We start from the raw sequence: 23,631 nt of genomic DNA on the forward strand, positions 1-23,631 counted from the left end.
TCGCACAAAGACGCACACACAAAAGTGAGCACAGTCTGGCAAAGGGAGACACCGTCAGATCATCTTCCTTTCAGTGTTTAAAAATACACCCACATTAACTTTATTCTGAACAGTTAGCTCTGCTCTGGCACGTACACATGGCACAGCGTGTGTGTCTCGATCAGAGAAGGAATGTTCTATGCATTTGCTGGAGAAAAAAAAGAAAGATTTCTCCTGTATAAATATGTCAGCATTGTTGAAGACAATATGATTATTAATGTGTTATGTGTGAATGTGTTTACATATTTTCAAGCTTTACATATTTACCATCTAACTGTTATGTTTTGGAGCAGATCACCATTGGAATCCACACAGGAGAGGTGGTCACAGGGGTTATAGGGCAAAGAATGCCCCGTTACTGCTTGTTTGGAAACACGGTCAACCTGACAAGTCGTACAGAGACCACAGGAGAGAAAGGAAGGATAAATGTGTCTGAATACACATACAGGTGAGAGAACCATGTCAAACCTGAATGACAAAAATCTGTTTGTATTTTCATGAAATTGGCACAATGTACAATTAATATACTTAGAATGTTATTAAACACATTGTAAAAATGGTAATGTGTAATGTTAAAGAGCAGTTCCTACCTGATTTAACTAATTAAAATAAATTTTTAGTGGGTATTCAGAGTATTCAGTGGGTAAATATTTTTTTTTACTTGAATAATAATTTTTTTAGTTATTTTTTGACAACCATAATGAGGTTAATATATTATAAGGTATAATATAATATAATTTAATATAATAAAATATCCGTGCAATATCACACTGCATATCATAGCCATGCGATATCGCTCTTTATCAGCAGAATCACAGCCGTGCTGATATAGAGCCATATCGAATGGCTACGAGAGAGAGAGAGAGAGAGAGAGAGAGAGAGAGAGAGAGAGAGAGAGATTATATTCATTATCACAAAATCAGTTTGAATGTCCACTGAAGAAAGTGATATCTTTGTCTTTGCCCAAGTAAGGGGATTTCCCATGAGTCAATGCATTTATAAGAGTGTCTTCACATATAGTTAATTTTAAAAGAACCAAACCTGGTTTACAGTGAACCAGAAAGGGAACCAGGCGAAAGTGACCTCAGTCCTTTTGGTGTTCACAATATACTGGACTCAAAAGAGAACCCGGTACTTTTTTTTGGTCCTCTTCAGCATTGAAGTGATCTCAGACCCTTTCTTGTTCACACCAGAACCTCAAAAGAACTCGGATGCCAGGTTTCTGTGCATTTTGCATGTACACTTCCACCTTCGACAACATCTGTCAGACAAGCACAAGTGCTTGCACCCAAAATTTAAATCCAAGTTGTCGTGGAAGGGCCAGGAATTCTTTATTTCAGCGGAATCCCCACTTCGACGAATTTTTTCACTGATGCTCATGTACTTCTGTCATAGTTTTTTTTTTGTTCTGTTACTTCAAGCGGCATTGTAGCGCTGTTCTGTTATAGCCCCTTTTAGGGGTGGTGCGATATGGCAAAAATATCATGATTTTGTTTAGGAAAATCGCGATTCATTATTTCATCATGATTTTGAAAGTGACTGAGCAGTAGGCTACACCCAAACTAATTTCCCTATTTTAAAACCTTACAGAGATAACAAAATACAATGTCGTAAAATATAACAGAAACAAGAAAGACAGACCATGTAGGCTACGGAGCCCCTAAAGGGACCTTTGCAAAAATAAAAATATACAGACTTTCACATGCTCACGAAAAACTTTCATGTGCGCATGAGAAACTATTGCATGCTCACGCGAAACTATCTTATGCTCACGAGAAACTATCGCGTGCTCACAAGAAACTATTGCGTGCGCACAATAATTTTTTTTTTGGTGCGTACATTATAGTTTTATTGTGCGCACGCGATAGTTTCTTGTGAGCACGAGATAGGTTTCTCATGAGCATGTGAAATTCTCTATATTTTTATTTTTGCAAAGGTCCCTTTAGGCCTCTGTAGTAGGCCATAGGGGGCGAAGATAAAAATCTTTAATTTTATTATTATATCTTTGTTATTAAAAATAAGAATAAAGATGCACATTACAAATACACAACATAACATACAAATGAAATAAACAGTGCTTTATTTTTTCAGCCACAGTAGGTGGATATTAGCCTGGTCCTACCAGACTCTCGTACATTACATTTGTACAGAGAGTCTGGCCTCTCTCCATTGACAAGCGTCAACTTCCTTGCAGGCGGGTACTCTGTTGAAGTTTAGCACCTGCGACTGCGTTGAGACGGTGGTGGAAAGGTTTAGAGAGGCAAAGGTGCATCTCATTAAGACAGTCTTTGCTGCCATTTAATGGTGTACTAATGTAACTGTCACTGAAGTCGAAATCACAATCACTAACGGACCCTTCAAACGGATTATCTGATTACGTAATCAGCACGTAATCAGAAAAGATATCGTTAAAATAGTCCATGTAAATTCAGTGGTTCAACCTTAATGCTATGAAGCGACGAGAATACATTTTGTGCACTAATTTAACAATGTCTTTACTATCTTTGTGGGCATTGAAAGTTGTTATTACGTTGCAGTCTATGGGAGGGTCAGAAAGCTCTCAGATTTCATCAAACAAATATCTTAATTTTTGTTCCAAAGGTGAAAGAAGGTCGTACGGGTTTGGAACGACATGAAGATAAGAAATTAATGACATAATAAAAACACATTTTTTAAAACTACATTCTCTGACATAACAACAGTAGTATTTGTAAAAAAAAATATATATATATATTTTTTATTTTTTTTAGTATTTGTAAAATGATGGTAATTGCTCATCAGCCATGACACTCGCTGTGAGAGAAATGCTGCAAGCGCAGTGATACAAACGGTGAAACGGTTCCCGTGGTGATAATGGTAGAATATCGCATGGCTGTAAAAGGCTCTCAGCCAATCAGAATCGAGAACAATAACTAATTGTATAATATGACATAATACCATATAAAATATAATAAAATGAATACAATATAATAATTAATAAACATGAATAAAGTGAATGTTGTTATTTATTGTTTTGTCTCAGGTGTTTGCAGTCAGTGGAAAATGCTGATCCTCAGTTTCATTTGGAGTACAGAGGACCTGTATCTATGAAAGGAAAAAAAGAGCCAATGAAAGTGTGGTTTCTCTCACGCAAGACCTAATGTGTCACTGTGGGGCTGCAGCGATGCATTTTTTATTGTGTTCTCTGCTAATGTGTGTTCTTTAATTTCTAAGATCTATGAAAAGGAACATAATGTACTTTGCTTTCTTCATCAAAATAATTGTTTTCTCCCCCTCTCAGAGGCCAAATTAAGAATGTTCTTCAGTGACCCCTGCGTTTCAAGTGCCAATTATCTCTGATTCACAGAAAATGAAAAAAAGACGGGGAAAAAAGGGGGGAAAGGGTATTATAGAGTAGAGGGTGACCAGCTGTACACATTTTACATAGAAATATAAACTACTGTCCATTTGATATTAATTAATGATACTACTTTGAGTGCTATTATAAAACAATTTAAGTGATTTAATACAGATAAAGATACATCTGAATAAATACAACTGGAAAATGGTACAAATACGCTATGCAACATGCAGATGTGCTCATCAAGTGTTTGTTTTCGTCATTTTTTATTTATAGTAGAGGATGTGACCGTATTTAGATCACTACCAAGTCCAGGAGTATTTTGTTATTTCATCACTGAGTAAAATAAGTTATTTTCTTTTGTCACCGTATTGAGTCCTGTATGTCTGTGTGATGATATTTAAAGTTAAGAGCACTACAACATAGAAATATCTCAAACAAACTGTGTTTTTTTTTTTTATTGTGCACTTTAATTAAAAAATAACTTGTAGATTTTCAGGATCAAAGCACATTTTGTTACTGGATCAATGTATTATATTGGAAATACTCCGTTTAACCATAATTAAATTCTCAAGTCTGAATTAATTTTTCTGTTTCTGAGGATAATGTGCATGCTGTAAATAATAAAAATGCCTGCACAGAATCATAATTACACTCGTACATTGCATCAGAGAATTTACCAAACATGTACATATAAACAAGCCGTTTTATGAATACAATTTAGAATATACTTACGCTACTGTTATATTGTTTTATTATGTGTTATTGCGTGAATTAATATATTCTTAACACGTTTCAAAGTGAATATTTACTGTTTAAAAAGTGGATAGACTTTGTGAGTTTGTATTCATTGAATCTCACATACAGATTTATTTAAAGGAAACTTGCCCATGTCACAATGCTTTTATGTACACCTCTACATATATTTAAGTCTTGTATTAAAATATTATTTAAAATATTTGCTATTTGTTGTCTAATTTGTTTGTTTGTTTTGCATGATAAAATAAAGGTTTGTTGTACTGCTAAGCATTGTTTTCAAATATTCAGTAGTCTTTATAAGTCATCCATTCTATGCCCATAAACATACTCATATATCTGTCTGGCTGCTTGGAAATCAAATAAAAATAAACAGTCAAATCTAAAATCTTACACTACTGGTTTTTATAAAATCAGACAGACCCTCAGACTCTTTATACAGTTTCTTTATAAGCGGTGTTGTGTGAATAGAAACATCAAGAAAAATCTAAATGTCTGGAGTTTACAGATTATAAAGGTGTTATTTCACAAAAATAGTAAAAAAAAAAAAGAAAGAAGCTTACTATGCATCATAATGTTGACTGCACAAACCTAAGCAAAACCTCTACTACTATATGAGTAGACTAATGTATTATCATCACCAGATGACAATGTTACCTTTATACAGTCAGCTATTACCTAAAGCATAGGTCTACTGTCTCTTTGGCAAATTTGTCTGTTAATATTATTGCAACTGTCTCCTTCTTGTGGTACAAACATGTAACTACTTTTAAAAAGAATGCTTAGCGTGAAAACTATATGCAAAATGCCACTTTAGCAATTTCTACTTCACCTTGAAATCTTCCTGAAGGACTATGACCCCAATATTTTCAATACTTCCACTTCCAAATGAATCAACTTTCATTTGTAGATTAGATATTGTGTTATCTTCTCAACATAAATTGTGCCAGCAGTTACGCCTCTAGTAAAATACATCAACATGCAGTGAGGCAACTTATTATGTCATAAAAAAGATTAAAACATCATAGAAACAGATAGATTTGAATTGTTTCTGAACTCAGATTCAGTGGGAAGATTGTTGATACCCTGGTGATAGAGTGCAAATGAGAATTGCAAAATTATTTAATTACAGCAAACAAGCATGACTTTACAATCCTGATTAATAAGCAACCTATCATGTTTTATTGAAGTGTAATTGTGCAGGGAAAATGCAGATTAACAACCTGCCTCAGAGGCTTCAATGGAGCATACAGGGTTTGTAAAGCCACATATTATACAGAAAATAATAATAATTGTGCATATAATCTACCATTTAAAAGCTTGTTGTTATAAGAGTTTTCTTTTTGTTTAAATAAATTAATACTTATATTTAACAAGGATCCATTAAATTGATCAAGAGCGTAAAATACAAATATTACAATTCTAATGTTACACAAAATATATTTTAAATAAATACTGTTTTCAGCAAAGATTTCTGAATGTTCACAATAAAAATAAACTGTATACTAATATCTCACAATATCTCAACAGCCTTGTAAAGCATAAGACTTCTTATTAAAGAAGTCGTATTTATGATTTTAATAACAAAATAAGATCACTATTTTGCAGATTCTGCAAGGTGTATGCAAACTTATGACCACAACTGTATATGCTTTTATTAGTCCTGTATGTTCACTTGAAGCCTAAATGGTTCAACATTATGGTTTAAGTTGCAGTAAAAGGTGCAGTTTTGACATTTTTGAACATCATTAATTTCATGAAATATTTTTGAGTTTAGATCTTTTCTTGTGTTTGGTTTCAATAGGACGATACCAAAGGTCATGCAATGGGATTATACAAAAGGTCATCAAAGGTCTTATTTTATTGCACTGTTGGGAGATAAAGGATATAAATGAGGGGATGATAAAATAAACCATTCAGAGATTATCATGTCTCAGGTCTTGATAATTCTTAATCTTGTCATTTAGTCTCCAGATAAAACTTCCACCCTACATGTTGCGTTAATTTTATATTTGGGCTGGCCATGTACACTTATTGGTTTAATTTTTCATTATAAGTGAATATGCCACAGCTTTTCTCACGGTGGCTTTTTCATTAGTATTCAAGACATTGTAAGCAATAACAGTGAAAAACTCTCAATTAACTTTTGAGTCATGTCATACATACTGTACCTGCAAAATAATACATTGATAACCCCATTAGAATAGTTTTGCCTTTCACAGATCTCAATTTAAAATATGTAACATGTCAAATGATGCTAGCTAAAATCCATTGCTTAATGCACCACTCAGAGTTCCACAGAAGTTCTTGCCACATAAACCACAACTAGTGTAACAGACACACCCTACAGTTTAAACAGCAAACAATTCAAACAAAAGGAGGACTTTGTGTGAGAACAACAGATACACTAATGCCATGTGAATATTTGAGCATCCAATACAAGTGAGTGCTTGTTCTCATGGAATGACTTGAAGCCTCCACTCTTTTTGCACAATCAATGATGAAGCAAGGCATGATGTGATGTGTATTGTATAGCCTGGAGGGAGGGTGAATTTTATATTCTGTGAGCTTTACTCGGCCACATCAGCATGAAGATAATACTCAGATAAGACAGCGCTCCTTCACTCGCACAGGTATAAAAGACAGGCGCAGGGGTAAAGTTAGGCCACCGTCAGGATCACAGCAGTCTGTCATCATGGCCTTCAATGGGACTTGGAAAGTTGACCGCAATGAGAACTACGAGAAGTTCATGGAAGAAATGGGTGAGTGGACAGACAAATTAAGCATCGCCTGAATATTGTTGATTTCAAGATCAAACGCTGAAATACTCTTTCTAAAGATGTTGAGTGATTCAGCGAGTCAATATTTATAAGGTGTTTGTGCATGTGTACTGCATATCTTCAACAGGCATCAACATGGTAAAAAGGAAACTAGCTTCTCATGACAACCTGAAGATCACCGTGGAGCAGACCGGAGATAAGTTCCATTTGAAGGAAGTCAGCACTTTCCGCACAGTGGACATTGACTTTACTCTGGGTGTCACTTTTAACTATTCCATGGCAGACGGCACTGAGCTCACAGTAAGCACAACGATTTCAGATTTCAGAGGCATTTTCCGTCTCTGCAACCTTAAAAATAAATGCTCTGTATTGGCATCTATGGTTCCATGAAGAACCTTTAACCCATAGTGAACATAGTGAAGGGAAAAGGTTCAGATGTTCAGAGAAAAATACGTATTACACCCTCTATTCAAGCCTCCTGAACAAACAATAACTAACAGGTCAATGAGATAATGTCACACTGCTGAGTTCAAAATGAGTCTGACCTTTGACATTCTGATTGCAGGGATCCTGGGTCATGGAGGGTGACACGCTCAAAGGGACTTTCAAACGCAATGACAATGGAAAGACGCTAATAACAACCAGGAAGATTATTGGTGATGAACTTGTACAGGTGAGCTGTTGTTATGGATTGTGACATATCCTCAGATAAAAAAAGTTGGATTAAATGCTATAAACTTGTGTTGTCTCACTTTTTGATTTGTTGTTGCTTGCAGTGTTACTGCTATGAAGGTGTCGAGGCCAAGAGGATTTTCAAGAGGGGTTAAAATGCCATCAGCATTCCAACATTTAGTTGGACGATATGAAACCAAGTGTTGTAAGCATTCAACCTGATAAAAGTTTTAACAAATTGGCAGCCCTAAAGTTTACAAAGCATGTATGTGAATCATGTGTCATTATCACTGAGTTTTGATATTTATGCTAATAAAGCCCCTTTTACGTCATTGTGTGAACAGTTTTTATTTTATGCTGCATGTGTTGTGACTCGTGTTGGATAAAATGATTTCTGATAGAAATACATTGTGATACATTACAATGTGTTCCATTGTTTAAAAAGGAAAACATTTAGATTATTTTCAGATGTAAAAAAAAATATCATACAAAGACGCAAATAAATTGTATCAGTGATTAAATATTTGAAGTTTATTAAACAAAGAATAAAAATAACTGCATAATCATCTCCAAAAATATATAGCGGATATCATTTTACATTATTCATTTATTTTGAATTATGTCAATATTTTGCATGAACAAAATCGCAGGAAGGCACTCCACAAACAACCTCTAGGGAGAATGTACAAAGGTCCATTTGCAATGAAATTAAAATCAAAGACACAATCGCTATTCTCTGTCTTTAAGACTCTGTCTGTAAGACTTATCTTATATATACACACTACCGTTCAAAAGTTGTAGATTGGTAAGATTTTTAAATGTTTTTAACACAAGTTTCTTCTGCTCGCCAAGGCTGCTGACCAATTCAGCTTTGCCATCACACGACAAATTTTAAAATAAATTCAAATAGAAATTAGTCATTTTAAATTGTACAAATATTTCACAATATTACTATTTTTGCTGTATTTTGGATAAAATAAATGCAGCCTTGGTGAGCAGAAGAGATTTCTTTTAAAAACATAAAAAATATATTAAAGATCTAAAACTTTTGAACGGTAGTATACTGTATTATCTGTCACAATTCAGTAAAAGATAATCAATACATTTGATATTCAGCATAAAATGGTCATTCCTGTTCACAAGCAAATACTGACTTAAGCCAAAGTGCATACTGCCCTCTTGTGGATGGCTCTTGTGGATATCATAAGATACTCGAACTTCACAATGTACAGGAAGAGTGTACAAAAGGACAAATCTCTCCTACTCTTTCTTCAGTTTCAAATACATTGTAATTACAAGTACAAAAACAATCCATATGTTTCAACTTCTTTGGCAATTCTCTTGCATTACTTCTCACTGGGTCACCAGGACCTAATAACAAAGAAGATTTATTATTATTGCATTGTTTTTAAATACATAAAGTACTAGTCAAATGTCTGTTAATTACTTAATATTGCAACTAGGCTGTACAGTGTTAGTAGTAATAGTCAATCAATGGCTGAATAGGCAATATAACATTCTTTTTTTTGGTATTATTAATAAAATATTATAGTATTTATTCATATTTTGTTGTCAAAGTTTAGTGTTTTTTATGAATTTTTTAAATGATTTTATGTGATTTATTTTTGTCAAATATTTTTCACATTTTTATATTTATTTATTTCCCTTTTAGTTATATAGTACTTTTTTATTTATTTAATTTATTTGTTAAAGTAACATTTTAAGTTTTTTACCTAATTCTTAATAATTTCATTTTATTTCATTTCATTTCATTTAGAACAAACTCAATCAAGCTAACTATGGTAACAAATTCATCTGCTAGTATCTTTATTATCTTCTCACCACTCTTTTATTATCTCATTTCCTTTCACATTCTTCATCAAAATAATAGGGCATGGCACACACCATCTGCATGATAACATTTGTAGTTCACCTGGTTCAGCTAAACTACTTTATATGCTCATTTATGGTCTTTCTAGCACAATTCTCTGCTGTGGGTCATTTAGATGAAAAATGGCCGATATCTACATTATTGTTTGCTGTGTTGCTTACAGTAAATACAAAGCTGTACTTTAGATAAAAATAGCTTTTATCATGAGAAACTTACATTCAGTCAAGTTTGTCCAACATTCTGATGGTTTTATCTAACTGTAAACCCTAATGCTAAAAATAATTAATTGGTTTGAATATAGGGTGAAAATAAATAAACAAATTAGTTCAATCAAATGAACCTTTATGAGTATTTTCAAACTTTATTTTTCTTTTGAGTTCACAAAACGTCTCATGTTACGACTGTAACCTATATCCCCTGAGAAAAGGGAACGAGACACTGCGCCAAAGCGCTAGGGGAACGCCTTCGCGTGAACCGGTGTCTGAAACGCTTGTCTAATCACGACAATCCTATTGTCCAGCGACAGCCTATTACATTATCACCATGCGACCCAGAAGTATATAAGGGGAGCCTGGAGAACATATCAACAACTTATTGTCTGAGGGGACTGTTCAGCAGGCATCCCGAGGCATGGGGGGAAGACGTAGTGTCTCGTTCCCTGTTCTCAGGGAACATAGGTTACAGTCGTAACCTGAGACGTTCCCTTTCGAAAGGGAACTCGCACTGCATCAAAGCGCTAGGGGAATGATATGCCCACGCTGCCATGCTGAGGGGAGTGCATGCCAAATTATGGCTGTGACAGAAAATGTCAATAAACAGCAGTTACACTAAAATGCCAAAAACACTCCCCCTTCGGGTCACATACAGGCTGTCAGTGACAGTATTCCCTACGGCCACTGCCCGAGCTTCATGCTAAGCGAGGAAGTAACTTTGTGCTTTCACACGAAGGACTTGACCCAGAGCCAGCTCAAGGGCATGGATACCACAGCCCGAATTTAGAGGGGGGTTCCTTTAAGGGAATATGCCGTCCAGTCACTTTCTGAGGGGGACATGAAGTCAAGTCAAGTCAAGTCAAGTCATCTTCATTTATATAGCGCTTTTAACAATGTAGATTGTTTCAAAGCAGCTTTACAGATATAAACGTATAATTTAAGATAACAGAGATTGTTTTGGCTTTATAGCGGTTCTTGAATAATGTTATTTTCCAGCTAAAGTTACCCCCACATGCCACCAGGGAGGCTGACCTGGTCTAATTTAATGACCTAGTCTTGCCAACAACCTGTCTGTTTCCTAAACAAAGTCTCTGATATATTTTGCCTCACTTGTGGAGGCATCTGATAGGGATGACTGCAGATAGTGCCAGTGATCGCTCACAGAACGGATCATTATGGAGTATTAGCTGTCCATGAGCTAGCAGCAAGACCAACTTTATGACTGCCTATGGGCTTCTCCCTTGACTTTATGCCTCCACGTCCCCCCGATTGCTTGCGAGCTTCTCCGCCTGTCTATATGGTAATTTCTTGACTGTGCGACAGAGTCAAGTGGTTATGGCGCAATCGTTAGCCTATTTTTACAAAAACTGCTTCTACGGGGCCATAACGTATGATACAAGGTAATGGAGCCTTTTATAAATTGTTGTGTTTCTTTAGAAATAAATAATGGACAAATGCTTTTAAAGGCCTCAGATGTAAAGTTATTCACTGTCAAGGTGACGCCAAAATGAATGGGAGTCAATGGAATGCTAACAGCAGGTGATGGTCTACTACAATGGCGGCCCCCGAGGGAAGCTTCAGTTTCCAGCTGATGGATTACCCCCTTGGTTCTCCAGGCTCCCCTTATATACTTCCGGGTCGCATGGTGATGATGTCATAGGCTTTCGCCGGCCAATAGGATTGTCGTGATTAGACAAGCGTTTCAGACACCGGTTCACGCGAAGGCGTTCCCCTAGCGCTTTGACGCAGTGCGAGTTCCCTTTCGAAAGGTAATCCGAAATTGTTTAATTATTTTGAGTTTTATGAACTTTTTTATTTTAATTTAGAAACTTAAATTTCTGAAAAAAATGAAACTATTTCCTATAGTATGCTTTGCCATGACATTCAAAAGGGAGAGTAAATGGTAAAATTAAGTGTTATTTATTTTATTTTTATTTTGTGCAAGATTAATGCTAAGTGCAGATTGTGTTTCACTCAGTGTTGAATGTTTTGCTATGCTACTTTAGAAGAGTGTGGGGTCCAAGTCTCCACTACTAAAAATATTTAAGATTGCAATTACTTTATCATTTTAAGTTAAATGTATGAATAAGCTTACTCAAATATTTCAAGTTAAGAGCAATTAAACTGTATGAGTACACAATACAAATCAACCATTATTTAGAACAGCCATTATAATTAAATAAATTATTTATTTTATAAAAAGCATTTGTCAGCATCAGTTATATCATGAATTAGCTCTGAACAATTGTTTTATTGCATTTAATTAAGGTTAAACTCATTTATAAATATATTATTGTTCATTCATTATAGAATAATGTTATTTTTTAATTAATACATTTACTAAATGTATTGCACATTGTTAGTTTGTGTTATCTATTGCATTCACTAAAAAAACAATTATCCTATAGTTAAACTTTAGTAGTTTATTGTAAAGTGTTGTTAATAAGTACATTGCTACAAAAATGTGCAATATTATTACTTCAAGAATTTTACTTTTTAAACTTTTAAGTTTAAAACAATATCTGAAGGTTTGGTGAGAACTTACCATAACTTTCACAAATATCCATGTTCATCTAGCCCTTTTGAGGTGACAGGGTGCCATTTAGCAGTGGGCTTATTGATGCTATTGCCTGAAAAGGACAACTTAGTTTATTTAAGCTAGTAACTACAGTTAGTAACTAAATACATACACTACCATTCAACGGTTTGGGGTCAGTAAGAGTTTTTTTTTTTTTTAAGAAATACTTTTATTCAGCAAGGATGCTTTAAATTGCTCAATAGTAACAGTAAAGACATTCATAATGCTACAAAAGATTGCATCACAGTTTCCACAAAAATTTTAAGCAGCACAACTGTTTTCAACCTTGATATTAATAATACATGTTACTTGAGCACCAAATCAGCATATTATAATGATTTCTGAAGGATCATATGACACTGAAGACTGGAATAATGGCTGCTGAAAATTCAGCTTTGAATTTTGCATTACAGGAATAAAAGTAAATTTAATTCAATTTAAAAATAAATAAATAAATAACAGAAAACAGTTATTTAAAACTGAAATAATGTTTCACGATTTTACTGTGTGTACTGTTTCTTGGTCAAATAAATTAGCCATAATAAGCAAAAACATAAAAAAACATCTTATCAACCCCAAACTTGTTTAACAAACTTGTTAAATATAGCAATATCAATGAATGAATGAACAGCTCAGCTGAGCTCTAACATACCAGAGTCAGACTTATTTTTGGCACGTTCAGATTGGTTCTCTATGCGGCTTGACTGTCCCGTGTCTCTCCCGTCCTTAACAGCTCCTCTCGGCTCAGGCATGGAGAGGACCAACGGCCTCTGGTGGTGATACTTTAGTCTGTAAGTGTCTGTCATACAATTATCCACAGAGAAATAAGTGGTCAGTGCTACTCCAGATCCTGGAGACACTGAAGCAGATGGCTTAACCCACCCACAAGATCTTTCCTCAGGCTCACTGGACACCTGCTCCCCTCTTTCCTGGTCAGAACACGATTTTGAGCTCACATCTGATGAGCTTGGGCATGTGCCATTGATTTCCATTCTCTTGTGTACTGCGGTGGTGTGCAATGATGAAACGCCACGGTCAGATGCTCTGGAAGCTGTCTGTGATGGCTCCTGTAAAATTCTGGGACGGAAGGGTGGAGTCTTTATCTCAATCGGTCGCTGTGCATGTTTGGAATGAGTTGGCATTGATGGAGCTATTGCTGACTCTTCCCTCGGCTGCAAAGGGTAAATGGTGCGATTAGGACCTGGTGATTCGTGTGGAGCAACTTCACTGGTGCTAGAACGATAAGCACTGTCTTCCTGCTCTGAAAGAGGGTTAGTGAGTTCATCAGAACTGTTACACTCTGAACTACTGATCTTGCCCAGGCGGCGCAGAAGGGGGCTTTCTGGGCTGTGGTGCCATCGCATGGAAACTTCCTGTTGCTCTGCTTGAAGGTCGCCGGCCGATGGGTCTTTCTCTGCGTTGCCCCCTTTCCTGGCACCACAGGATGAGTATCTAAGCTTCCTTCTGTGAAACATGATCACTGTTATTTTGATGTCACCTTATTTCATCATATTTACATATTTCAGAGCTTTTCTTAACATACTGTATTGTCTCATTTAAACTAACAAAACAAACTAACAACAATAACAACAATGAAAAAAAAACTTCAGAAATGGACTGTTACACAATTGCCCTGTATACTTTGATTATAAAGGAGTCAAAGTGTCCATGATTAAGAGGTGGATAAGTCTTGTAAAAATCTAGTTTAAAACAAACGTTCCAAATTTTTGGAAATGTAGGTAATTTAAGATGGTAATTTTATATGGTTTTGATTTTTTTTAATCATGTTTAAGAAAAGTTTGCATTTAATGACTCAAATATCACAAATGTCATGTGGTATAACTTGTGTGAGTAATTACAGTACATTATTTTAATGAGGCTTTTATCTTCATTAGCATTATCAACACAGTTACATCACCCTCAAATTTTTATTTTATGCCCTTTAAATTCATAAATTAAAAACATAAGGTGTATTCAAGTCATAGTACAAAATGTATTTTAATCAATTTCTTGAAAAAAAGTAAAACAATAAATAAAAATAGGGCCATGTCATTGAGTGTGCAACTGTCAATGCATTAGGCATAAAACAAGTTAGAAATCAACTGGATTTTTAATTTGTATTTTACCTTTCTTTGAGGGTTTATATTTTATATATATTTGTCTTTTTATTATTGTGATCAAACTGTGATTAAAATATCACTATAAAATGCTTTTATAAATGTGAACTGTATATTGCAACATTTTGCAGAGTAAAGACAAAGCCTGCAAATACCTTGAACTTGGGCTGTCTTTCATGAGATGTTCTGAGTTCTTTCCCTGAATTTTAACCAAATGTTTACCTGAGGAAACAAAATGCAAACCAATAATTTATTTTCTGAGACAGAACACCAGGCAATAAAGCCTAAAAGGTGGATTTTTGCATATCTGCCATTAGTGTGTAGCGACAAATGAACAGAACTGCCAAAATCCCCCTATCTGGATCACAGTGGGCACAGACACACTCACTAGGACACATCCTACTCACTTATTTATAAATAGACAGACTATTCATCTCTTTCCTCCCAACCTGCTGAGATCCATGTGAGGATAAAGCCACAGGATACATTATGTGCTCTAAGTCTAAGATTTAGGCATCAGGTATAGCAAACATACAAATAATTGTGTATTTTCACTTTCTCTGTACTCCTGTATTTGTCTCTTTACTGAATGTGTGCTGTCCTACTGGCACATAAGCTTCTGGTGTTGTTTTTTTTTTTTTTACTTTACTAAGAATGGGATTTAAAATTACTTCTGGGAAACCAAGATTCGGAAATAGTCCATGCAGATTTTAAAGACATATCAAGGGGCTGTTTTTGTGACTGCCACACAAGACTGATCGACAATGGTGCAACTAAGGCATTATAAAGAATTTGATTTGTCTCTCTCTCTCCTTCCTACATCCCCATTTTCCAACCTAATATAACACTCTTAGTGGGACGATGTGTTTTAAATTTTAAGCTGCTTCTGTCTGTTTTTGCTCTCATAGAAGGAGAGAGAGGGATTTTCTCAGTTTTTGGCATACTACCATGTGCTACCATGGAATTAGAGAGAATTACAGTTGCGTAAAATCACAAAGTATTCAAAAACATGTCAAAACTGTAGATTTGTCAGTTTTTTTGGAATGACTCCAAATGCCAGTCTATCTTTTGGGGTTTGATGGAGCTCCATTTCATTTGTAGATTAAACTAAAACATCCTTTTGAGCACATGCTACTTTGTGGGGTGCCAAATGTGACCTGAAATGCTCATTCTGTGAATGAAATATGTATTTAGTCCATGAACGGGGGTTAAAAATTATGTTCTCCACAGAATGAGCATTTTGTGTGCTGATTCATGAAATGTAATGTAGATAGTTCTTCTTCAGTCGGTCATGTTCAACGTCACATTAGAACGAACCAATGAATTGGGATTTCTACCAGAAAGACTCGGGAGATAAATTGATATAACAGCGTATATTTATTAACAGCCCAGCAAGCATGAATTTATAAGGTTCTTTGGCGTAGGCCCCGGCCTTAGAGAGCAATGCGAGGGTAGCGGAATCCGCATATCCTGCCTGAAGACGAAGGCAGGGGCGCAGCCGACCCCTCTGGAGGTAAGGAAGGGACCATCCTGGTGGTGGTGGGGAGGATGAAGGGGAAGGTACCATCTTGGTGGTGGATGGGGAGGATGGAGGTAATTGGCAGCGTCAGCATCTGCGAACTCAGACGAATGTAAGTACCAATCTTTTATACTGTGAGTGTTAGCACATGATTGGTTAGAAATGAAGTATTACGTGGCGCGCTGATTGAGTCTTCCTGGCAGAACTTATGCTGAAGCTTTCATTTTACCTGAGACCAATAACCTTCGAGTGTAAACTAAACGAGCTAAGGGTGGCCCCCTCTGCTCCCGCTCAGCAGCAGCCTCCACCCAGGCCACAGCGTGGACAAGGTCATTGGAATTCTGCAACATTCTCATTGCGGCAACATGACCATCGCAATGTAACGATCGAGACTCGATGATCTCCTTTGAGAGAGAGTCCCCTCATCCACACCCCGATCTATTCTCTCCGAAAGAGGGGATACTTCGGCTGGTGGCCAGGGTGATCAAAGGCTGCTGTTGTGGAACCAACCCGACGATCTATCCTCGGTCCACACACACCTCTTTACATTGCAACCCGTGTGGTATCAGGATGAGATAGCTGACCAGTCCCGGCCAGAGGTCGGGGGCGGGCCCATTATTTCATTCGGCGCCCCGGCAGATGAAATCTTGTCTATCGCCGCATCATAAGGTGGGCGTGAGTATGCTGGAGAAGACTCGGCTGTGCTGCCTCCTCCGGGTGTGCCAGCATTGCCCGAGTCTGAACCAGAACTCTGTCATGCTTTTCCAGGCAGTTACGAGCATTGGGCTTGTGTGGAACCCTCCACCCTCCGCCGAGTGCTTAAGGCTGATGATCGGATTTTGGGGAAGCACCAGCACACGTCGGCCCGCCCTCAATTCCTTTCTTCCTGGACGTGCATGAAGAGGTCATGAGACTACTCAGCGGCCTCTTCCGCCTTCTCTGCCCTCGATGAGGTCGCGGCCAGTGGGTACACTGGGGTTCCCCCCTGTGGAGTGTTCTGTGGCAACACAACTGTGTCCCCACAGCGCCTCCATTGGCGTGGTGATCCGACCACCCACCCACCCACCCCAAAGCCTGTAGGTTTTTTGTCTACTCCGGTGGCAGAGACCTATAGAGCTGCGGGGCTGGCTGCCACCTCAATGCATGCTTTGCCCATCTTTCAGGTCTACCAGGCCAAGGGTGCTCATTGCTAATGCACGAGGGTGGGGCTGGTCCAGGGCTCTTGCAAGAGCTGTGTGCCGCCACCGACCTCGCTCTACGGGCGACGAAGGTGACCACACGCTCCCTGGGTCAGGTGATGTCCACATATGTGGTCCAGAAAATACTGGCTTAGTCTGTTTGATATGTGCGAGGCTGAGCGAACCCGCTTCCTCAACTCCCCATATCGCAGACTGGCCTCTTCGGCGGAGCAGTCGAGGACTCTGCCCACAGTGCTTGGCTGCCAAGAAGCAGACTGAGGCTCTGATCCCACGGCCAGCTGCTCAGCCGCCTCAGTCTGTTTGCCGCCGAGGACGCCCTCCTGCGACACTCCCCGCCAGCCCTAGCAGCAGCCTTCACCCAGGCCGTGCCGTGGAGGTAGTTGCAGGAAGGCGCCCCAGCCCATACCAGCCCTGCAGCAATGCAGCGCTCCCGTTACGGGCAGCTCAGAGATGGGTTGCAGTTCTTTCTAGGAGGTGGTTGCAGGGCCAATCCTTCCCCCGGTGGAGGGCCGGGGGAGAACCTCTTTTTCCAAAGAACTGTCATTCCCATCTCTGAGCACACAGAGTTCTCGGACGACACCCTCGGGTCCCGCCACTCTCGCCCTCCTCTGTCACAGAGTTCTCGGATGACAGTGCGCGCCACTAACGGGCCTCGCTACTCTCGTTCCCCTCTGTCGCCAGACCCCTGGCAGAGCAGGCCCCCGTGGAACACTGGTCCTTCCCTGGCCTCTGTCAGGACGTGGCTAATGACCGTGCCCCCACGCCGGGCCGCTATGCCACCCACGTCCGGGCCAGTCATTCCGCTTTGCTGCACCACCGAGGGTACGTCTGTGGTTCGCGTGACCCTGCTGGCACAGTCTTTGGGAGCCTGGTTAGAGCTTCCAACCTGTCTCACTGGGTCGCGAGAACAATCAGGATCGGCTACGCGATTCAGTTTGCGCGGTCTCCTCCCTGCTTCAGGGGAGTCCGCTTCACTATGGTCGGTGGCAATGCCCCCGTCATGATAGCGGAGGTCGCCACCCTACTGGCGAAGGGTGCGATCGAGACTGTCCCTCCAGCCGAAATGAGGTCCGGCTTCTACAGCCCCTGCTTCATTGTACCCAAGAAAACCGGTGGGTTACAGCCAATCCTGGACTTGCGCTTCTTGCGTTCCCTTCACAGGCTTCCTTTCAAGATGCTCACGGCCAAACGCATTTTGGAATGTGTGCAGCCACAGGATTGGTTTGCAGCGATCGACCTGAAGGTCTACTTCATGAACTACTTCCATGTCTCCATTCTTCTTCGACACAGACCGTTCCTACGGTTTGCTTTCGAGGGGCGGGCATACCAGTACGCGGTTCTCCCATTCGGGCTAGCCCTGTCTCCTCGCGTCTTCACTAAGGTCGTCGAGGCAGCCCTTGTGCCGCTACAGCAACACGGGGTTTGCATCCTGAACTAACTCGACGACTGGCTGATCCTAGCTCACTCTCGAGACCAGGTTTGCGAACACAGGGACCTAGTGCTCCGGCACCTAGCTCGTCTGGGCCTTCAGTTTAACTGGGAGAAGAGCAAACTTTGCCCCGTGCAGAGGATCTCTTTTCGCGGTATGGAATTCGACTTGGTCGCCATGTGCGCGCAGCTTACGAGTAGCGCTGACTTGCCTGAGACAATTCAAGGGCAAGAGTGCGGTTCCACTGAAACTTTTTCAGAGGCTCCTGGGGCATATGGCAGCCGCAGCAACGCCGCTCGGATTGCTTCATATGAGACCGCTTCAGCACTTGCTTAGTGATCGAGTCCCGAGGTGGGCATGGCAACAAGACACGCTCCGAGTACCAGTTACTCCGACCTGCCGTCAGACCTTCAACCCGTGGACGAACCTCAGCTTTCTACGGGCCGGAGTGCCCTTAGACCGAGTTTCCAGGCATGTTGTTGTCTCAACGGATGCCTCCTCCACGGGCTGGGGCACCATATGCAATGGACATGCTGCTGCAGGCTCCTGGACAGGACCCCACCGCCTATGGCATGTAAATTGCCTCGAGTTGCTGGCAGTACGTCTCGCTCTGCACGCTTCCATGCGGTGCTCAAGAACCAGCACGTACTAGTCCGATCAGACAATCAACCAACAAGGTGGTCTACGCTCCCGCCGTATGTCGCAACTCGCCCGCCATCTCCTCCTATGGAGTCAGAAGCATCTGAGGTTGCTTTGAGCCATTATACCCAAGAGACCTGAACTTTGCAGCCGACGCGCTCTCACGGCTTCAGCCTCTTCCTGGAGAATGGAGACTCCATCCCTAGTCGGTTCAGCTGATTTGGGATCAGTTCGGGGACGCCCAGGTAGACCTGTTTACCTCCCACGACTCATCCCACTGCACCCAGTTTTACTCCCTGACCGAGGGCTCGCTCGGCATGGACGCACTGGTGCACAGATGGCCGCGAGGCCTCCGCAAGTTTGCGTTTACCCCAGTGAGCCTTCTTGCACAGACCTGTGCAAGATCAGGGAGGACGAAGAGCAGGTCATATTGGTTGCGCCGCACTGGCCCACCCAGACCTGGTTCTCCGAACTTGTACTCCTCGCGACAGCACCTCCCTGGCCAATTCCTCTGAGGAAGGACCTCCTTTCTCAGGGATGGGGCACCCCTTGCCACCCTCGTCCCGATCTTGGAACCTCCACGTGTGGCTCCTGGACGGGACGAGGTAGGTTTGAGCCAGTCTACCACCCCTGGGGTTGAAATATTCCACCCTGCAGGCTGGACACCCCAGAGTTCTCTGTATGCACCCCCCTCCGGATCGTATGTGTATTCTGTAAGTCCATTTGGGCAGGCACTGATTGCATATTTCTACTGAGATATGCTTCCCAGTGTACCTTGGTATTCCTGTGTTAAGTAGGAGTCCTTCGTCTGTGTTAGTCTCACGACAGGGAGACGTTACGTCTTCCTGCCACTTCCGCTGTACCGCTGGAACAGCCTGAGTTCAGTCTTGGCTCCTTCAGCGAAGAAGCATTTCTGCATGTTGCTGGCGCACTTCCTTTATACCCACGAGGTGGGGCGGAGTTACGCTATGCAAATTCAGCAGACCCATGGAATTTGCTTGCCATTGGCTCGTTTTATTACTGTTCGAAGAGGATAGGCTTCTAAGCGAACCCCATTTTGTCGTCATTCGACGTAACGTCTCAGTTCCCTACTCAGGGAACAAGGGTTACATCCGTAACGAGACGTTCCCTGAGACACATTGGGAACGCCTTGTGTGATTGCGTCGTGAAGCACGTGTATAATCAGTCCAATGGAAAAAATGAGACGACATAGGCGGGTGACGTCATCGAATAGGAAGCTATAAAGCACCCTTGAGATCAGACCGCGCCAGCTTCTGAAAAGCCTGAAGCAAGTCGATCACAGGCATGCAGGGAGTATGGCAAGGCGACGCAGCGTCTTGTTCCCTCTCAGGGAACCAGGGTTACATATGTAACCTGAGACGTTCCCTTTCAAGGGATCTCGAGCTGCGTCGAGACGCATTGGGAACCATATACCCACGGCGCCATATGACAAATGCCTGTTCTGTATGAAGACCATGTGCACACTAAGAAACAAGCACCCTAGACCCTGGAGTGGAGTCTAGGTCCAAATCATAAAATCGAACAAATGTATGCGGTGAGGACCAGCCTGCCGCATTACAGATGTCGTGGAGAGAAACTCCTGAAATTAAAGCCTTAGAGGCAGCCATACTCCTAGTAGAGTGGGCCCAGACAGCCAAAGGTGAAGGCTGTCTGGCCGCTACATAAGCAAGTAAGCCTCAACTACTCACTTGCTCAATATCTGTTTAGCTTTTCCTGATTAAGGTGGATGACAGAAGGCCAGCAGCACAAATGACCCGCAAATTTAGTAGGGACCTAGGAATACAACCCGGCCTAGGGTGAAGAAAGACTATCACCATACCAGGTGCAAATCCAAGTATGTGCAGGCCTCAGCCTCATGTACCACGGAAAAGACGAAATAAGGATCTCTTCTCAGAGATAACCCAGTAAAGAAACATTCATTGCAGAAATCAAGTACTGTACCATAGGGCAGATAGCAAGATTCAGAAGGTGTTCACCGCACCAGGCAGAGAACAGTTTACATTTCAATGCATATTCAGTCTTCTCGTGGGGGGAGCTCTAGACTGGAGTATGGTCTTCACGACCTCAGTCGAGAGACCTGAATCTATGAGCTGGGCCCCCTCAGAGGCCAAGCCCACAGTATCCATAACTCCAGATGAGGGTAACTCCCGGGAGCAAAGATATCGGGAAATGCGTACAGGTGTAGCCTCGACCACACCTAATACATCGCATCCAGTCCAAGCGGATAACCACAAGGGCAAAGTTTTAACCGAAGTTCTCCCAAAGCAGCTCTACCACCTCGGGGTAAAGTCTCCATTCCCCGGGCCTCAGCCCCTGCCTCAACAGGACATCTGCTCTGATATAGGAGACCATCAGTGTATTGTCCAGAAGGACAGGCACATGGTGACCTCTCGGGTCTGACAGGAAGTGTTGAGATTCTCGGAATACCGCCATCACTTCTAGCCAATTATGTGCCAAAAGGAAGATGGTCCTGCCAAAAACCCTTCGCCGAGTGATCACTCATGATAAGCGTCGACAAGAAGCCCCCAACACAGGGCCTGGGCGAGGAACCAAGATTCTTCCACATGACCGAGGCATGTAGGCATAGCCGCGTGACCTTGATCATGCAAAAACGGATTTCCCCTCGGAGAAAACCCCTTGGTCCTGAGCCACCACTGCAGGGGTCTCATGTACAGAAGGCCAAAAGTAATTACGTTGGATGCAGCTGTCATGAGACCCAACAGTCTGAAACTGTTCCACAGTGAGTGACTGGCCTAGTTTTACCCCATTTACGGCGAATCGTTAATAATACACCTAGAAAAGTGGTCCTCTGAGCTGGGAGGAGCACACTCTTCTTGGCGTTGAGTCGCAACCCCATCTTTAAATTAGACAGAACGACATCTTGATGCCGAACTGCCATCTGCTCAGATTGAGCTAGGATCAACCAATCGTCGATAGTATAATACGCGAATGCCCTGGATAGGTTAATGCCATGGATAGATAAGCGTCCTTCAAGTCTATTGTGAAAGACTAGTCCTCGGGCTGAATCTGTAACACAATCATATTAGTGTAAGCATACTATGAACATGAGATTCTGAAATCTGCTGTTTAATTGACACATGTCTAGAATAGGACGCAACCCCTCATCCTCTTTCTGAACAATGAAGTAGCGGCTGTAAAAACCCTGACTGTCTCCTGGGAGGAGGAACCCCTTCTATAGCTCCTTTTTGCAGAAGTGTCAGTACTTCCTGCTCCATAACCAGAGCCTGCTTGGGGTCCACCACTGTGGGGAGGATCCCTAGAAATCTGGGCGGACGAGAATCGAACTGAATTCTGAAACCCTTTTCTATAGTGAGCAGGACCCACTGAGAAATATGTGGCAGTAGTTTGCACGCTGCCAGAAAATCTGCTAAGGGCACCAGTCTCTCGAGACTGGCCTCTGGATTTGGTTAAACAGTCACTTCAGTGCCCTGAAGCGGCGAACCGGCAGGGAACAACCGAACTGACCGTTCTACGACCCTCCTCGGAGGATCGTTTGGGGACGCTGACACCTCGGTGCCCTGAACGGAGGACCGGCAGGGAACAACCGAACTGGCAGCGCTGCGACCCTCCTCAGAGAGTCGCACCCCAGAGGGCGCCGAGGAGAAACGATTTCTCAAAACCGTTCCTTCCCCGGAGGAACCCTCAGAAGCCTGTTAGCCTCAGCGTCAGGACTTCTTGTCTAAGTTTCATTAGAGATAACGACAGTCCTCAGATCTTGCCTACCTCTAACTAGCTTAGTTCCTACGACCCTCCTCAGAGAATCATTGGAAAAAGCAGGCACCTTGGCGCCCTGAAACGGCGAACCGGCAGGGAAACCGAACTGACTGCTCTACGACCCTCCTCGGAGAATCGTTTGGGGTCGCTGACACCTCGGTGTCCTGAACGGCGAACCGGCAGGAAAACCGAACTGGCAGCGTTGCAATCCCTCTTCTTTTTTTTCTTTTTTTTTTAAACATTAACGATACCAATTCCTCGGAACTGGAGATCGCAGCACGAGTGTCTCATCCCTGGGAGAAGAAACCGCAGCGCGTGCTTCTCCCTGAGATAAGGCACTGGATCTAACATGTGAAGGCAGAGATAGGGCGCGCCCGTCTCAAACCTCGCTGTTAGATCCATTTGCGATCCCCAAGATGCGCGTCGCGGACTCGCGCCTCGGGGAGCGTGCACCGAACCGTCCTCCTCAAAGAACGCCCAGCGGGAGCGAGGTGAAACAGACAACCTCTCGCAATGCTCAGTCAGCCCCCTCGAGAACTGACTGGGTATGCTCTATTCCCAAACAAGCAACGCAAAGCTGATGCGCGTCCCCACCCGAGATAAAACGAGGGTAGGGAACAACACAACGTTTTGCATTCTTGTTTCTCCATAATATATATCTAGATACTGAGACAGACAACAATAAATAGACAAAGGACAGTAAC

General features: G+C 41.5%; 3 protein-coding genes across 7 annotated transcripts in view; 2 read left to right on the plus strand and 1 right to left on the minus strand.

The window, feature by feature from the left end:
• gucy1b1 (guanylate cyclase 1 soluble subunit beta 1) overlaps window positions 1–3,402 on the plus strand; it is a 48,382-nt gene extending 44,980 nt beyond the window's left edge. For both annotated transcript variants that reach the window (XM_079615431.1, XM_079615432.1), the window contains 2 exons: window positions 333–487; window positions 3,062–3,402. In XM_079615431.1, coding sequence (XP_079471557.1) covers window positions 333–487; window positions 3,062–3,179 — 273 coding nt within the window. In that variant the 3' untranslated portion in view covers window positions 3,180–3,402. The remainder of the gene's footprint in view (window positions 1–332; window positions 488–3,061) is intronic.
• Window positions 3,403–6,623: 3,221 nt separating this feature from the next.
• On the plus strand, window positions 6,624–7,919 carry fabp2 (fatty acid binding protein 2, intestinal). The gene is made up of 4 exons (XM_079616742.1): window positions 6,624–6,897; window positions 7,043–7,215; window positions 7,481–7,588; window positions 7,692–7,919. The coding sequence occupies exons 1-4, from the start codon at window positions 6,831–6,833 to the stop codon at window positions 7,740–7,742; spliced, it is 399 nt and encodes a 132-aa protein (XP_079472868.1). The 5' UTR covers window positions 6,624–6,830; the 3' UTR covers window positions 7,743–7,919.
• Window positions 7,920–8,088: 169 nt separating this feature from the next.
• Window positions 8,089–23,631, minus strand: part of usp53b (ubiquitin specific peptidase 53b) — a 62,135-nt gene continuing 46,592 nt past the window's right edge. For all 4 annotated transcript variants that reach the window (XM_079616738.1, XM_079616740.1, XM_079616741.1 and 1 more), the window contains 4 exons: window positions 14,541–14,607; window positions 12,921–13,732; window positions 12,236–12,320; window positions 8,089–8,958 (listed from right to left, as the gene is read on the minus strand). In XM_079616738.1, the coding sequence (XP_079472864.1) occupies window positions 12,244–12,320; window positions 12,921–13,732; window positions 14,541–14,607 (956 nt within the window). In that variant the 3' untranslated portion in view covers window positions 8,089–8,958; window positions 12,236–12,243. The remainder of the gene's footprint in view (window positions 8,959–12,235; window positions 12,321–12,920; window positions 13,733–14,540; window positions 14,608–23,631) is intronic.

This window comes from Phoxinus phoxinus (genome assembly GCF_949152265.1).
Source record: "Phoxinus phoxinus genome assembly, chromosome: 6".
Lineage (NCBI taxonomy): Eukaryota > Metazoa > Chordata > Actinopteri > Cypriniformes > Leuciscidae > Phoxinus > Phoxinus phoxinus.